Source organism: Balaenoptera physalus (genome assembly GCF_965194825.1).
Source record: "Balaenoptera physalus genome assembly, chromosome: 18".
In the NCBI taxonomy this organism is placed as follows: domain Eukaryota; kingdom Metazoa; phylum Chordata; class Mammalia; order Artiodactyla; family Balaenopteridae; genus Balaenoptera; species Balaenoptera physalus.
The window spans coordinates 2,016,528-2,033,047 of record NC_138899.1 but is presented as its reverse complement, the minus strand read 5'-3'; the positions used below and the strand labels follow the sequence as shown (position 1 = coordinate 2,033,047).

The 16,520-nt window shown below is 52.2% G+C and overlaps 1 protein-coding gene and 1 long non-coding RNA gene across 24 annotated transcripts in view; one reads left to right on the top strand and one right to left on the bottom strand.

Moving 5' to 3' along the window:
* LOC309647523 overlaps positions 1-16,520 on the bottom strand; it is a 269,604-nt gene that overhangs the window by 39,374 nt on the left and 213,710 nt on the right. The window lies entirely within an intron of this gene.
* ARHGEF7 (Rho guanine nucleotide exchange factor 7) overlaps positions 1-16,520 on the top strand; it is a 129,811-nt gene that overhangs the window by 57,544 nt on the left and 55,747 nt on the right. For 21 of the 23 annotated variants that reach the window (XR_014256103.1, XM_082434935.1, XM_082434916.1 and 18 more), the window contains 2 exons: positions 1,899-2,029; positions 7,723-7,924. Coding sequence is in view for 22 of the 23 variants with exons in the window: in XM_082434935.1 (XP_082291061.1) it covers positions 1,899-2,029; positions 7,723-7,924 (333 nt within the window). In the remaining variant the exon portion in view is untranslated. The remainder of the gene's footprint in view (positions 1-1,898; positions 2,030-7,722; positions 7,925-16,520) is intronic. The other 2 variants (XM_082434927.1, XM_082434929.1) reach the window with 1 other exon arrangement.

Sequence of the window (16,520 nt, the reverse complement as noted above, 5' to 3'; positions counted from 1 at the left end):
CGGGCGGGAGATGGCAGGTTTGCTCTCGCCCTGGGTGTGTAAGTTCGGGTGGGTCGGAAGGTGAGGGGGAGTGACGAGGGCGGCTTCGCTCCGTCCACCGGGCCGCGAGACCCTCGGTGATCGAGGCGGAGCCCCGCGGGCCACGGAAAGCGTGGACACAGGCCGGGACTGTACCTTCTGGGCACGTGTTACCGTCGTTCCCACCCCCATCTGGTGCAGAAGTGTTTCTCGTATGTTCTTGACATCATTGGATATACCCTGGACGCAGAGCACGTAGCGCTGTTCTTTACAAAGCCCTGTTTGGAAGTTCTGAAATAAACCTGGTGCTTTTCTCTTCAGCTTTTAAACAAGAGGACTGAGCCTTCTCAGATGAAGAGAACTTTTTGCTTCTGTATTTGTTGGCTACCGCTCATTTGTGTTTCTGAAGTCAGCGTGAAGGAGGTGATGGTGCCTTTTCAGCCGTCGGCTGTAGGGGCTGACACAAGTGTAAGACAGGTGCACCTGCTGACTCCACGGTCATTGTTGGGGAAGCCCGTCACTGTCTTTCCTCTGCTTCCGACACTTCAGGGAGACCCTTTGCGTTCTCTAGGCGTGTGGAGGAATACTTGCCTTTTACTTGGATGGAGGAGAGATGGGAGGTGGGGAAGGAAGGGACCCTAAACACTCCCTGGGTACGGCAGGCAGCCACTGGGCAGCTTCTTCACGCCTGTCCTCTGGGCGCTGTTTGTGCCCACAGTTGCCAGGCCTCTGCCACACGGTGGGAGCAGACATTGGCCCTTACTGCCAGCGCTGAGCAGGGCCTGAGAATTGGAGGGGCTTCCACACTGAGACGTCAAGGTGGCTTTAGGGCAGGGGTCCTGGACGCCAGGTCCGTGGAGCCCAGCAGGCAGCATGGAGGAGCGAGGGGGGCAGAGGGCAGCGGTTGCTCTGCCCGCGTGCGCCCTGCTCAGCTCTGGGTCAGTCAGGGAGCGCAGAGCCAGAGGCGCCAGAGCCCCGGTGCTTCAAGAACAGCTGAAAGTGCCGGTTGCCCTGGGAAGTCCCCCAACTTTCAGCTGTTGGTACCTAATTCAGAATTTCATAAGACGCTGTGTAAGCCAATCCAAAGGGATCTGCCAGAGAAAGAGGACCCAGAGACCCCCCAGTTTCAGGACATTTTTATAGAAGGTCCCCCACATAGCTTTAGGAAATTGCTAGGCGCGTGCATCTCAAAACAGTGATTTCCCTAGAAAACGCTCTCGTGGCCTCATTTTTTAAAAAATCACATCGCTTCTGCGAAGTGGGCTGCTGACATTTACGTGCTGGTGGTCTGAGTCGGGTGTGTGATCCTGCAGCGACTCGAGAGACAGATCTGAGCCTTTAGTGCTGTGTGGTCTCTGGTCCTTTCACAGCCTTGTGAGGTGAGTGAAGCGTGCCTGCTGTCGTGCCGAGGGCATCATCCTCAGAAGGGCCTTTCTGGCCGGAAGGTGCCAGGGGGTCTGTTTGTTTCAAGTAAGAGAGTCTTTTCCGTCTCTGGCACGATCGCGCTTGCGGCTCGCTCACTGCGCAAAGAGTGATCCTGGAGGAGCGGGCGTGCGGTGGGCACGCGGGGGAGTCTGGGTGGTGCTGTGCTCAGGAGTCGAGCGTGAGAGGCTTCTTGTTTCCAGGTGAGGAGAAGGTACTGAAACAGTTATGAAACACGTTGTAAACTCGGAACTTAGCGAGAGAAGGACTGCTAAATAGTTATGTTCAGTTAATTCCCGGGAAGGTGCCCGGGGCGCGTGCGGTCGTTGGGTCCCGTGGCGGGGACTCTGCCCCTGGTCTCCTGCGCGGGTGGCCCCCCGACCCTCGGAGCCCGGTGCCAGGTGTGGGCGCAGTGCCAGGGGACTCAGCTCGCTCTCTCCCCTGTGACGACCTTGCAGACATCGGCCTGGGAAGTGACTCCGTGTGTGCCCGGCCCTCCTCTCACCGGATCAAGTCTTTCGACTCCCTGGGACCCCAGCCTTCGCACGGTCGGACTTCAAGACTGTTCCAGGGCCAGTATCGGAGTTTGGTAAGTGTGAGAGTTGGTCCCTGAGAATGGGAGTGTGTTGGGAGCCGGGCGTGTGCAGCGTGTCTGGGAGGACACACGGGCCTCCGGGGAGTTGCTCAGCCAGAGGGCGGTTTGCCTTTGCTGCTGTCGCTCCTGTTCTCGGGCCTGGCGTTTGCCCATCACCAGATTATCCGCGTGCCACGCTTCATGGCAGCTTCTAAGAAATTTGTGTATTTGGGGCACTCTAGTTTAAGATATAGATCTGTTTATCTGGAGGGATGTGAGCTTTAAAATGTGTTCCTGGTCACTTGCATCATATTTTCTTACCTACTCTGCACGAAGGTACAGAAGTTTGGGAATAAGAAATCCATATCTAGTACTTAGATGATGAAGAAAATGGCTGAAAGCCGAAGGACCTAGAGGGGATTTTTCTCTTTATGAAAGCGTGACAGCGCCCGACTGAGTCAGGATGCAGCTTGTGGAGGGGCTCCCTTATAACGGTGCTGGTGAGGTGGGGAAGCCACCTGAGATGAACGGTCCTCCTGGAAAGTGAGGAAAACCCATTTGTAAATCGCCAGGAGATGGGCTGCGAGCACAGGCGTGGAAATGAGGACCTGGGAAGGTGAAGTACAGGGCCGAGCAGAGACCGTGGGGAGGGGCCGCCCCATCCACCAGCCGGGGCCAGTGTCCGCCTGGCGGACAGCCGAGCCCGCTCTGGACCGGATGGCGGCCTGGTCCTCAGCTCGATCAGCCGGTGCTGTGACTTTGCTTCGTGCGACACTTTAGTAAATTATTGTATGTTAGAGAATCAGTGATCTCGTCCTGTGAGTCTGAAGAGAACCGACCCTCCTGGAGTCTTCAGAGACCACCGCTCTCTACTTTACCACAAGAGAATATTGCCCAGTAAGCTGGTGTGATCCTCGGAAACGGAAGTTAACCTCGTTGGAGCTGTGTGTTGTAGAGAGAAGTTAATTTGAATTTGGTCACGAAGCAGCGGTAAAAACGGAGAGCTGTAGAAGGGATATAATTTTTATGTGTTCTTGAACTTTTTGAACTCAAACTAACTCTCCCTGCTGTGTGTCTGTGACTGTTCTTCCTCTCTGAGAAGTCCCATTGCCCTGTTTCAGGCCTTGTGAACAACACAACACACCTTGAGCGTTTTTTCTCTGTGCCAGCTCTGGCTGGTTCGGTGTCTCACCTGGACTGACTCGTGTGACCCTCACGGCCACCCCGTGAGGCTGGACGGACTTAAAGGGTCCCATTGCGAGCTCTGTGGTCCAAAGCAAGGGAAGATGCCCAGACCACTTGAAAAATAGTTTCAATTAGCTTTATGAAATACACAAGGAAAATGCAAGAAAAATCAACAAGCTTTGGACAAAGAAATATTTGCTGTCTGACCCATTCACTTGTGGCAGTTGTCGTCGGTTTTTTTGTTTCTTTTGTTTTTGAGTAAATGAGGAATGGATTGCAAAGGAATAATTTTAGTAAAATAAAGTTAAATGTTCTGTTGTGATGAATGTTGCTGAGATAACGGTAAGTATAGCATTGGTGTTTCATTAGTGAGAGAAAGTTTAAGTTACACCAGAACTAAAAAGCCCCAGCCACCTTGCCTGTGCCGTGGACCCGGTGAGCCGCTCATGAGGCGAACGCGGTGAGACTCCTCTTGACCTGCTAGGTAAGAATAAGGATTTTGGACTTCTCTGGCAGCGCAGTGGTTAGGAATCCGCCTGCCACTGCAGGGGACACGGGTTCGAGCCCTGGTCCGGGAAGATCCCACATGCCGCGGAGCGACTAAGCCCGTGCGCCACAACTACTGAGCCTGCGCTCTAGAGCCCGTGAGTCACAACTACTGAGCCCACGTGCCACAACTACTGAAACCTGCGCGCCTAGAGCCCGTGCTCCACAACAAGAGAAGCCACCGCAATGAGAAGCCCGCGCACTGCAACGAAGAGTAGCCCCTGCTCGCCACAACTAGGGAAAGCCCGCGCGCAGCAACAAAGACCCAACACAGCCAAGAATAAAATAAATAAATTTATTTAAAAAAAAAAAGGGAATAACGATTTCTCTGCCCCTCGTTTCAGGGGAGCTTTTAGAAAAGGGGAGGAAAAGAGCTGAAGCGGTAAGCTAGTGACTGAATACACCCTTTCCAGCCTCCCGGGGCAGCAGCAGCGGTGGCGGCAGCCCCCCGTGAGGAGGGCTGGGCTGTCTGCCTGGTGCGTGGTCCTCACCCCGCCTGGGCCCGCGCCCGCTCGCAGCGCTCCTAGAGCCCATCCTTCAGTGTAGGCCATGCTCCACGGCTGGGAACCTGTGGCGTCAGAAATGAAGGGGTCCAGACTGGCCGCCTGGCCCTGCGCAGACGTCGCCCTGTCCTGTCCTTAGTGGAGTGTCCCTTTCTGGAGTGGGGAAGGCGTCCCTGCTCTTTGCCTGGCCTGCAGCTGTAGGGAGAGTGTAGGTCACCGCCTCGGCAGCACGCTGACGGGAGCCCCGCGTGCCACTTGCAAGCCGGGCGGCGTGCGCCCAGCAGTGGCGGGGACAGACAGCGCGGCAGCAGGGCTCCCGGGGCAGTTTGACCTCCTTAGGGGCCTGCTCTGCATGTGTGTTTGTTACGTGTCATGTTTCGTTATTGGAATTTGTCACCCGAATCGGCTCTGCAAAGCCAGGGGAAGTGACAAAAAGGAGAATGTCTTGGAGATCAGAGTAGATGGCTGATGAGTGATGACAGTGGTCTGCAGAGAGAGAGAACCTGACACAGCGTATGAGCGGGTCGTGTTTCTCTGACCAGAGCGAGGGCAGCGTGTGCCGTGTCCCAGCTGTGACGTGAGCCCTGTCCGGCCCTCACCGCTCAGGTGCCCCTGCCACCCCGCGTTTGAGGGGACAGGGGTCAGCCAGAGGGTTTCTGCCAAATGTGGATGAGAGATTGCTTTATCGAATATTCTAAGTATTAAACGTGAAGTATGCATTAAATGTTTAATTCATTAGATAAATATTTAATGTATTTGAATTATTAAATAAACACGATTTATAGCAGTTAACGTATAAACATGTAAATAGGTAAATGCATGTGAACTGTTTTAGGCGTTATATCAGCTCCTCTTCTCGAAGTTCTGCCTGAGCGCTGTGTTTGTGCCTTATCTTTCTCATCTTGTTTAGTGACACATGCACCTAGTTTAAAGACTCAGGTAGTCCTCTAAGACTTGCTGTTAGGAGAAAATCAGTAGAGACGACCACTTCCCGTTTTTTCTGTTGGTTCTTTAGGCATTTGCCTGTGTCTCTCTAAATAAAATGCCTTATATAAAGGTTGGTTTTTGGTTTTTGGTTTTTTTAAAATACCACAGTGTTGCCACTGTGGACGTCCCACAGTGGCGGGGGGCCTCAGGGCTCTTCCACTGCCCCTGGGCCTTAGCTTCACGGGTGCTTCTGGGCCCCCCTTCCCCGTGGCTGAGTCCTGCAGTGGCTTCGTTGGGTGGGTGTTAGTGCAACATCAGCATGACCCAGACTCACAGCGGGGCCACCGTGAGCTGGGGCTGTTCTTTCCTGACGACCTTCTGTTGCCTCTTTAGTTTTCTGTGCACCTTGTGCAGATTATAGTCTGGTCTTTTGCCTTTATTGGAAGAATCTCGTCTTTGCGCATTCAGACGTGTTAGGGTTTTTCAGTTTCCTCTTCTGGGGGACGCTGGTGAAGTCTTCTGGCCGCTGGAGGGTCTCTTGGTTGCAGCCAGGATGTGCCAGCTGCCGCCTCTGTGCTTCCTTCATCACCTGCAGACTCCTCTGACCCGAGTCGGCTTCCTCCATGTCTTTCTCTGTCTTCATTTTTTTCGTGGTTAATTCCCTGTTTTGGAGGAGTGCATCTTATACTAACTTCTTGAGCAAGGGTGCAGGGGAGGTAAAGTTTTTCAGATCTTGCATATCCGCAGATGTCTTTTTTGTCCTAATACGAAAGTTTTTTTGTCTTTAGTTTTCTGAAGTTTAGTTACGGTGTGACTTGGTCCAGATTTCTTTAGGTGTATCCTGTTTGGGGTTCACTCAGCTTCCTGACTCTGTGTGTTTGTGTCTTTTGTCACATTTGGGACATTTTTAGCTGTATTTCTTAGACTCCTTTTCACCTCTGTCCTTTCTCCTCCAAGACTTCGATGGTTCCAATCTCAGATCTTTGTCATTTCCCCCAAGTCCCTGGGGCTCTCTTAATTTTTTTTCACTCTGTCGGTTTGAGTAGATTTTATAGGTTCTGTTTCATTTCTGGGATTTTCTATTTTGTCTGTTTTGAGAGAGCTTCATCTTAGTGTTGGGATCCATGTCTGTTCTCAGTCAGGCTCTGATCTTCCCTGTTCTTGGAATAAGGGGTGTCTTCAGTTCTATCCTGGACACTTTGGAGAGTGTGTTGGAAGATGTTGGATCCTGCTGAGATCTCTCGTCTTAGGCTGCAGCCCTGGCTGGTGGGGTTTTGTGTGGCGGTCCTGGCCGAGGGTGGTAGGCCGTGGTTCTGGGGACAGCTTGGTTTCCTTGCAGTGGTGTCGGGTCAGACTCATTGACCTGGGGTCACTGGGGTTTCTCTTGGACCCCTGAGAGTGCTGCTGGACAGGGGTCGGGGAGACGCTGGGCCTGGCTCCCCGCCGAGGCTGGGTGGAGGGCAGGGGACACCTGTGTGGGCAGGGGCTGCCTGCTGCCACCTGGGGGGACTGGACGCTGGACTCCCAGCCTCATCTTGGCCGATGTCACCGGTGCTGGCGGAGCTCTGGGGCTTGGTGGGTCACGGGACGTCCTGCCTGGTCCCCTTGGACACCCGGTGCTGGCTGAGTGGCCCATGTGCTGTCCCTTTCCCACCCCTCTGGCCAGGAGAGCAGACTCTGCTTGGGGATTTTTGTCTGTTGACTTCCGTTGGCAGTTCCAGGTTGCAAGCCTCTCCAGCACCCGGTCTGGAATAGATGGAGACAAAAAGACATTCTAGCCAGTCTGCCTTCCTCTGCCCACTTTTCAGAGATCTGCAGTTAGGCTTAATCGCTGAGAAAGATGCAAGTTAAAATGAGGTACCCTTTCTTCCTGTCGGTTTGGCAATATCCAGTGTTGGTGAGTGTTTGAAGCAGTCAGACGTCTTAGACGCTGCTGGCGGGAATGTCGCTTGGCGCTGGTCTGTGGGAGCTTTTTGGAGGGCAACTTAGAAATGGGCGTTAAGATTTAAAATGTGTCATCCGTGTTCTCTGACCTGAATTTAACGTATCGGCTCATTTACGGGCGTGTGCAAAGACATGTGCAGACAGTTCTGATGCAGCCTTGTTTTGCAGTAGAAAACAACTAGACACGGTCTCAAGTCTAGTAGTGGAGACTTGGTTAAGCAACTAATGGCACTGCCGTACAGTGTAATATTAAGCAGTTAGTTAAGACTGCAGTAATTAGGGACTGCTGGGAAAATGGTCGTGGTGTATTAACTTGTTGCAAACTGTAGGGAAGTGTGTACTGTGTAAATGTATGTGAAAGTGTGTCTCCGTTCACGTAGGCACAACACTGGCAGGAGTGAGACCTTTGCAGCCGTTGAGGGTTTCCTCCGGGACTGGACCTGGCGCGGCGGACAGGGCCGTGGGGACTTGGGTGTGTCCAGGCGTCCCTCTGCCGTGTGAACAGGGTGGTTACGCTCCGTTTGTCCAAGCAAAATCTGTTCCTGTTGTAACGCTGCAGAACGTGTGTCCTTCGTGACGTCTCCTCCCTTCTCCCCTTTTCAGGACATGACGGATAATAGCAACAATCAACTGGTCGTAAGAGCCAAGTTTAACTTCCAGCAGACGAATGAAGACGAGCTGTCCTTTGCGAAAGGCGACGTCATCCACGTCACGCGGGTGGAGGAAGGGGGCTGGTGGGAGGGCACGCACAGCGGCAGGACCGGCTGGTTCCCCAGCAACTACGTGCGCGAGATCAAGCCCAGCGGTGAGTGGCTGGTGGCGGGGAGCAGGAGGCGGGGCACGTGCTCGGGGCGCTCCCCGCACTTGACTCCCCGTCCCGGGCGGGGTCAGTCTCCCGCGTTCTCTCTGCGAGGGGGAGTGGTGTTTGCCCCCGCGCTGGGGAAAGGGCTGCATGGTCACAGGCTAGCTTTTCATTCCGTTGCGACATCAGCACTTTAAAATAGAGACTTACTCTCTTATGTTCCATTTGTAAGGAGAAACATCTCAAATCTGTTAGTTTTTATTTTTGTGGTTACACTTTTATATAAGGTAAAATGTATTGCCCTTTTGTAGGGCTAGTGTCAGGACTGGGAGTTCGCTCTGTCATGCAGGCTGTGTGGAGTTTCTGACTGTGGGTGCTTTTGCCCGTCATGCACAGTTAAGTAATTTCTGTCCTTTTCTTTGTGCTAATAATAGCATTTTAAAATGCATCGCTTTCCTTAGGTTTTCTGCAATTGCTTAACATTACTGAATTTAAAAATTTACTCAGAGGCTTATCTTATTTTGAAAGGGAATAGTGGTGCTGGCACTTTTTTCGTTTCTGCTTAGATTCACGTCGTGGAATCGCAGGTTCTCTCTGCGGCCTGGGATCTGTGACTTCTGTCACTGCGGTATGGGTGTGGAAGTTCTGGCGCACGGCCTCTGCGTGTGTGTGTGTGTGTGTGTGTGTGGTGCTGTCCTGCGTGGCGTCACGGGGGGGTAATGGCGGGCCTCCCGAGCACGTCTGCCCAGTGGTCCCCATTCCCTGAAGCAGCGTTAATTTATCGACAGAGACTGCTGGTTTTACCAGTGCAGTCGTGTAGTCCTTGCCCTCGTGGGTTCCTGTGTGTATGTGTATATGTTTGTATTCATATGGAGCTGGGGTGTAGGCGCTCTGATGAGTGAGATTTCAGAACCAGCGTCTTGAGGGGAAGAGTGGGTGGCCGGAGACGCAGAGGTGGGGAGAGATTTGCAAGCTGAGCCTGCTGTGACTTGACTTGCGTGTCGTCCGTTGACTGGAAAGGCCTTGCTGTGTGCTGCGGTGTTCTGGTTCTGCCTGGGGAGAGTGCTGGTGGTCCGGGTGCGGGTGGGGCCGCGTGGAGGGAGTGTGATGGGAGCGGCTCCGCGCGGGGCGCGGGGAGGAGCCCCGGGGCCCGCGGGCGTTTCAGGTTAGGGTGCGGGGGCAGCGCTCCCTCTTGGGGTCAGCGGGGCTCGCGCGTTCGGGTTTGCGGGCCTGGCACAGAGCAGGAGCTCAGGGAGCGATAATTGCTGCTCTTTGGTTTTCTGAGGTAGCAAGGAGAAGAGCTGTCTAAAGGTGAACGTGACAGTTCTGATAAAACAAGTTATTTTCCTAGCACTGACGTCAGACCAAAGTATTTTAATAAGGCAGCCTGCAGCCCTGATGGGTAAAGGTTTCTGGCTTTGGATTTTGGGGGGAAATAACACGTGCTTCTTCCGTCTTTTTTAGATTGTAATAAAATTTACCATAATGTAAAATTGACCATTTTAACCGTTTAAAAAAAAATTTTATGTGTACAGTGTAGTGGCACTAAGTACGTTCACATTGTTGTGCAGACATCACCACCATCCATCTCAGAACTTTTTCATCTTCCCAAATTCTCTACCCATTAAATAATTCCTGTCTCCCCTGAGCCCCTGGCAGTCCCCATGCGAGTCTTTGTCTCGACTGACGTTTGACTCCTAAGAGCCTCATGTTAGGGGAATCATACATTATTTGTCCTTTTGTGACTGGCTTATTTCACTCAGCATGTCTTCTGGGTTCACCTGTGTTGTAGTGTGTGTGTCAGAAATTCACTCCTTTTTAAGGCTGAATAATATGCCCTTGTATGGTTATGCCACTGATAAACCCTCACACCTCTGTGTTTCTCCTTTGTTCTCACACTGCCGCCACACTTGGAGCACTTCTTATACCAGCGTGTGGGCTTTCCACGCATCAGACCACTGGATCACACCAGCTGGGTGTCCTACAGTTCAGTTCAGTTCTGATGACCATCTGCCTGGGGTTAGTGTCACAGAGGTTGACGGCTCAGGCCCACAAGACTGACCCCACTTCATACGCCACAAGCCCTGGGTTGTCATCTGGGCTTCTGACCAGCTGGCTGTAAATCGGGCTTCCTGTGACCCTCTCCTAGAGTTTGGTAATTTGCTGGAAGGGCTCACAGAACTCGGGGGGAGTACTCCTCAGGTTTACTGGTTTATCCCGTAGGAAAGGACGTGGTTCAGGACACGGATGACCAGCCGGATGAAGAGGCGCAGGGGGCGAGGTCCAGAAGGGTCCCAAGCGCAGGAGATTCTGTCCCCGTGGAGCTGGGGTGCCACCTTCCTGGCACGTAGGTGTGTTCACCAACCTGCAAGCTCTCTGAACCCCACGCTGTTGGGATTTTACGGAGGTTTCATCACAGAGGCATGAGTGATGGTTAACTCAATCTCCAGCCCTCTTTCCTTCCGAAGAATGGGGTGGGGCTGAAAGCTCCGAGCTTGTGGTGACCAGGAGCCATCCAGAAGCCCACCTAGAGTCGCCTCATGAGAACAAAGGACGCTCCTATCACCCAGGAAACTCCAAGGGATTTAGGGACTGTGTGTCAGGAACAGGGTCAGAGACCTAGTATTAGAACAGAAGATGCTCCCAGTGGTCTCGTCAGGACGTTCCAAGGGTTTCAGGAACCTTGTGCCAGGAACCGGGGGCAGAGACCAGTATATATGTGTATGTGTTTTATTTCACAACCGAATTTTGTTTATCCATTCTTCTGTTCCTGGACTTTTGGGTTGTTTCTAGCTTTTGGCTCTTGTGAATAATGTTGCCGTGAACATGGGTGTACAGGTGTCTGTCCTGAGTCCTTTCAGTTCTCCTGGGCGTATTCCTAGGAGTGGAATTGCCGGCTCATGCAGTGACTCTGTTCAGTTTTTGAGGAACTGCTGTGCTGCTTCCACAGCAGCTGCGCCATTTCACGTTCCCGTCAGCAATGCACAGGGGTTCCTATTTCTCCACATCTTTGCTGACACTTGTTGTTTTCTGTTTTGTTTTGTTTTTTTGATACTAGCCATCCTAATGGGTGTAAAGTGGTATCTCATTTTTGCTCTTTTTCTATAGTTGATATCGTTCTATTGTTGATAATAAAAGCAGTATTTTTTCATTATCGTAATAATACAGTTAGCAATAATAGCCAAGTTTTTATGTTCTGGTTCCCGTAGGAAGTGCTTTTTATCTGTGACTTAAGTCCTCACCACAGCTCCAGAGAATAAGTACTGTTGGGATATTCAGGGCATAGGGCACAAATAATACCCTCCTTTTAATCTGTCCATGTGTAGAACCAGCTGAGAGCCCGGCACTGCTGTCAGGCTGATTGGGAAGTGTTGCCTTGGCTTTACAGACGTGGCTGCTGGAAAATGTGGCTTAGTCTGCAGCTTGGTTGGATTTGCCAGTAGTCACCAGTCAGTCCTGGGGCAGCGGGGCAGCCCTGGTGCCGGCCCTAGAGCCTGAGGGCTGGGGCAGGCCGAGCGACTCATTCTTCTTTGAGGGATGAGAGAGAGCAGCACTGGCCCCTTTCCAGGAGGGTGAGGGTGAAGGGGGTCTTCCTCCTTACCAGTGAGATCCAAGAGGTCCCAGAGCTGGTGGCGGGCACGCCCTCAGGGGGTCCCAGAGCTGGTGGCGGGCACGTGCTCAGGGGATCCCAGAGCTGGTGGCGGGCACGTGCTCAGGGGGTCACAGAGCTGGTGGCGGGCACGTCCTCAGGAGGTCACAGAGCTGGTGATGGGCACGTGCTCAGGGGGTCCCAGAGCTGGTCGTGGGCATGTGCTCAGGGGGTCACAGAGCTGGTGGCGGGCACGTCCTCAGGGGGTCACAGAGCTGGTGGTGGGCACGTCCTCAGGGGGTCACAGAGCTGGTGGTGGGGCAAGCCATAAAGAGTGGAACTTGCTGATTGTGCAGACGTCTGTTGAATCTGGGCTTCTTGAATTTTGCTGTGCACAACTCATTTAAATGGGAATTCTAGTCTGATTTTGAGTCACCATAGTAAGAGTGCAGATGAGTGCAAATGAATTTTTCCTTTTCACGTATTTCTCCTCATGGAGTTTCCAAAGTTAACTTTTGAAAATTACACTGAAAAGATAGTCCCGGAGGGTTGTTTTCAGGTGGATGAGAGTATGGTCAGTGTCGTCTGTTGTTTTCAGGTGGATGTGTGAGTGTGGTCAGTGTCGTCTGTTGTTTTCAGGTGGTTGTGTGAATGTGGTCAGCGTCGTCTGTGGTGGCAGGTTGTTCACAGCTGTGGGCCTCTGAGCGTCTGGCAGCCTGGCATGAGTGTTCTGCTCTCAGCCCCACTTTTGGAGGGGGGTTGGGGGCTGAGAGCCGGGGGTGGCGAGGGGGGCAGATGCAGCTCTAAGGAGAACCAGCCATTGCATGTTATGAGTGTTTACCTGCATCAGGAGTGACTGCATCACTTGTTCTGCCTAAAATTCCTATTTCTGTGTCTTAACCCTGTGTTTCTGTGTGTGCGTGCGTGTGTGTGTGTGTGTGAGAGAGAGAGAGAGGGAGAGAGAGAGACCCCCTTTAATCGTATGTGCGTAACTGCATTGTTGTCAAAGGGCTGTTTGCAGGGGTCACATGGAATCCCTAGTTTTCATACCAAACTGAGACCCAGGTAACTTTGAAAACTTTCCTTTCTTTCCTGTTTGTTTTTTAAAATATAGGGAATAACATATTTGCTTAAATTGGTGATCTGTTATGCTAAGTATTCTTTATTTGACTGTTGAACCAAAGGAATAACCTCTTTTGGGAGTAAGTTTCCATCCTGGGTGTCCTCAGGTTACTTCAGTATATTCTAAGGAAAGCTGTCCCCGTCTGATCTTAAACGTGGGCATTTGAGAAGGAAAGACGCGAAACCATGTTTTTACCGTATCACTTTGTCACAGTTGAGAGTGAAACTCTAGGGTCACAGTAACATTTCTGTATTGCATTCTTTTTGAGTAATTAATGTGGCCTTTCGATTTTGGAATAGGTTTCCTTTTTGAAAGAGCAAGTTCAGCATAAATGTTGTAATTCACAGTGTCGTTAACGCTTACTCTTCTGTAAAGAAAATGTGCCAGGTCCCAACCTGCAGACCTCCTCTAACTGGCCATCATGTCAGGGCCATTTCCTCACCGAAGACAGACGCCGACTTCCTTTAACGGTGAGTTTCTCCTCTGCGTTAAATTTTGATTTGATTTACTAATATTTTTATCGAATAAACGAAGCTGAGATTCCTTCTCCGTGATGTCCCCTGGGCTGCGGGTCTTCTGTCCCGCTTCTCGGGCGGGGCCTGTGCGCGGCCGCGGTCGCCTGCCCCCTTGTGGCCGGAGGTGGCAGTGCTCTGGTCAGGCTTCACCCCACGCGTTTGTGTCTTGGACCTGTGTGTGGTTTCTTGTTTGAAATACTCCCTCCCTGAAGACAGATCTCTCCCAAGAGTCTGCCTGAGGATATTTCACGTTTTGCTGCAAACGCACTGGATATTCTTCCTGAATACGTGAAACTCATTTTATTCACACATGTAAGTGTGTATTTTACACGCGCGCGTCTGCGCGATAGTTTCTTGAATTCGAGGGAGATGGAAGGAAAGCAGCCAGGAGGCCGGTTCTGCAGTGAGCGGCGCTGGTGCTGCTCTCCTTCAGGGAACGCGGAGGCGCTGGGTCTCCCGGGGGTTAGAACGTGAGCGCCTCCGCGGCTGGGCTGCTGCTGGGGGCGCCCGTGGGCTCGGGGTGTTCACAAGGCCCGGTTCATGTGTGCATCTCGTGCACCGGCTTTCTCTTAAGGGGTTGTTTCTGATGCGCTGAGTTTACTTGCTCCCATTTCTCATCCGTGAACAGTGAAGGCACTTCTTGTAAATGTTCCTTTACGATCGGGTGAGCTTGGGGTGCTGAGTCACGAGCCGTGCTTGGCAGTGATGTGGGAACTCAAATGACTCTCACTTGCTACTCGCACTTGCAGTGTGATGTTTAATGAGCATTCACACTGCCATTTCCTAAGTTTCTCATTTTCCAGTATTTTCTGTTTATTTTTGGCATACTAAAGTGGCGTGAAATGCAAGCTGGATTTTGGACGCAGTTCTTTCTCTGGCTGTGAAAGAGCAGCGTTGGACAGAAATATAACCTGTGCGGGGAGAGGGACAGCGTGACGCAGAACCTTGTCTCGTTTGTGTGGCTGGGAAGAGCCTCTGCCCTCGCCCCCTTCTGTGGCATGGAGTGGGCTTGGGCGTGTGCGTGTGCGCGTGCGCGTGCGTGTGCGTGCACACGTGTGCATGGGTGCGCTTGATGCTCCGTTTCTGAAGGCACCCGGGATGGGGCTGGGCCTCTCCGTGCTCCCTCTTCCTGATGCACATTTTTTGGGTGGGGAGAGTATAAAATGTAAGCCTGGCACCTCGGGGGCGTGTGGGGAACCTCACACGTGTACAGAGAGGCCTGCGGTTAGGTGATTGGTAATTTGTTCTGGAATGTGGAAGTGAGTGTCCCTGTAGAGTAACATAATAAACGCACACTCACACGAACACCGATGTTACTGGGCACTGTAGGGCGTGTTCCGTGAGCGTGGCCACGTCCCAGTGACCGTGATTAACACCCCCTGGTTCAAGGACACGCCCATGGGTCAACTGTCCTGGAGCAGTTTGGGGTCAGGGTCCATAGTCTTCAGTAATAGAGATGCTCTTTTTTAAAAAAGTTTTATTTGTAAAATATTATGTGAAAAGTAATCCAGGCATGTAAAAACAAAGCACGTGGGACAGAAGGGCTGATGTGATGACGAGCAGAGGTCCTTGCGCCCCCTCCCCGCCTCCTGGCCCTCGCCCCTGGGAGGCCCCGGCCCCCGCCACGAGCTGCCTTCTCCGCGCAGCCCCTTCCTGTGTGGGGGACTTGTCTGCCTGATCTGCGTCCTGCAGACTTTCTCTCTGACTTGTCGTCCTCCCTTTCCCTCTCTCCTGTTGGTTCCCTTTGTCAGGAACGCTAACTAACGTCCTTTGTTTCGTGTCCGTGGACATTGACAGTCATCTCTTGATGCCCCACTTTGTAACGCGAGGACTTACCCTTGACCTTTTTCCACCTTTGCATTCTATTTTTCATACTCCAAGGTTGTTAACGATTGCACTCGGTTCTAAAATCACAGCCAACGTCCATTCAACAAATATTTACTTGAGTGGCCACTGTTGTGGGAACTGGGGGAAAAACAGTGAAAAAACAACAAAATGTCTACCCATAAATCAGGAAGCCTACCTGAGGTCCCCTGAATAGAAAATTGGGTAGCATGGATGATGGGGAAGGGGACGGTGCCCTGTGCTCCCTGCTGGCGTTAAGTAAAGAGAGGAGGGGCTTTGAGAGGATAAAGAAGGCTTAGGGCAGAGCAGCCCCTGTGCACGGTGTAGATCTTACTTGGTTCCTAATTCAGATAAGCCAACTACAAAAGTCATGTTGTGACCGGGAAATTTGAATATGGACTTGCATCAGATAATATTAATGAATTATTACGAATTTGTCAGGTGTGATAAGTGCCTGATGTTAGGATTTTAATTAAAGAGGAGATCCCTCTGAGTAGGATGGACACGGAAGTGTTGATGGGCTTTGCTGTGAGGCTTCCAGGAGGGACGAGGGTGTGAGAGCAGCGGGGGGCTGGTAACTGTGGAGGCTCAGCAGGGGCACACGTGTGTGGGGTTCTCCCCGCTCCTGTGCACACTTGGAAATCTCTGTAACAAAGGCTCAGACAGAGGTTCAGGAGTGTCCACAAGGACAGATTATCGCTAAATGAACTAGGAAGAGGTTCAGCAGTTGAAAGCCAATAGGAAAGAGTACAGGGTTGAGGAAACTGGCAGCACAGAAACCAGTGACCGTGGGGCTTAAGCCCTGGAGAGCGAGTGCCTGACCGAGGGTGGAATGGTTTCCAGGCCGGGTGACAAACAATGGGGACTCAGGAGCGGGAGCCAGAGTTGGAGTTGTCCTCAGGGCTGAGCGTCGCCTGTGGGCTGCGAGGGGTCAGTGCACACAGCCTGGCGGGAGGGCCGCCACCAGCGCAGAAAGCAGGGCTGTGAAACCTTCAGACAAGAGGCAGAGGGAAATGAGGGATGACGAGAGGGAGCCCTTACTCTTCCAGAAAGAGGCGGAAGAAAAGCGGATGATAGCTCGGTCCTGAGGTTGCCGGGGTTTGACTGCCTTTGCCTCTGGAAGCATCGCCAGCTCCAGAGCCGCCCCACGGGGGTGGAGGGGTGACTGCGTAGGGCTGCTGTGCTGCCCTAGCCCAGGACGCGAGAACTTGCCGTTTCTGGAAAGTAATGCTGCCTGCTCATTTGCTTTGTCGTCTCCTGAATATCTGGTTAGATTTTACCCTCCGTGGCTTTGAATCCGCTTTCCATACTTTCGTTTCTTTGCTTCGCTGTTTCTTGGCTTCACTGTTTCTTTGCTTTCGTTACTTTGTTCCACACTCACTTGGAGTCCATTCCTCAGATCTCTCCCTTCCCAGGTCCCTCCTCACTGCCCTGTTTACCTGTCCACCAAGATTTTCGTTTTAGTGACCATCGTATTCGTTTCTAGAAGTTGTTTCATTCTTTTCCGGATGTTCTTCATTATCATGA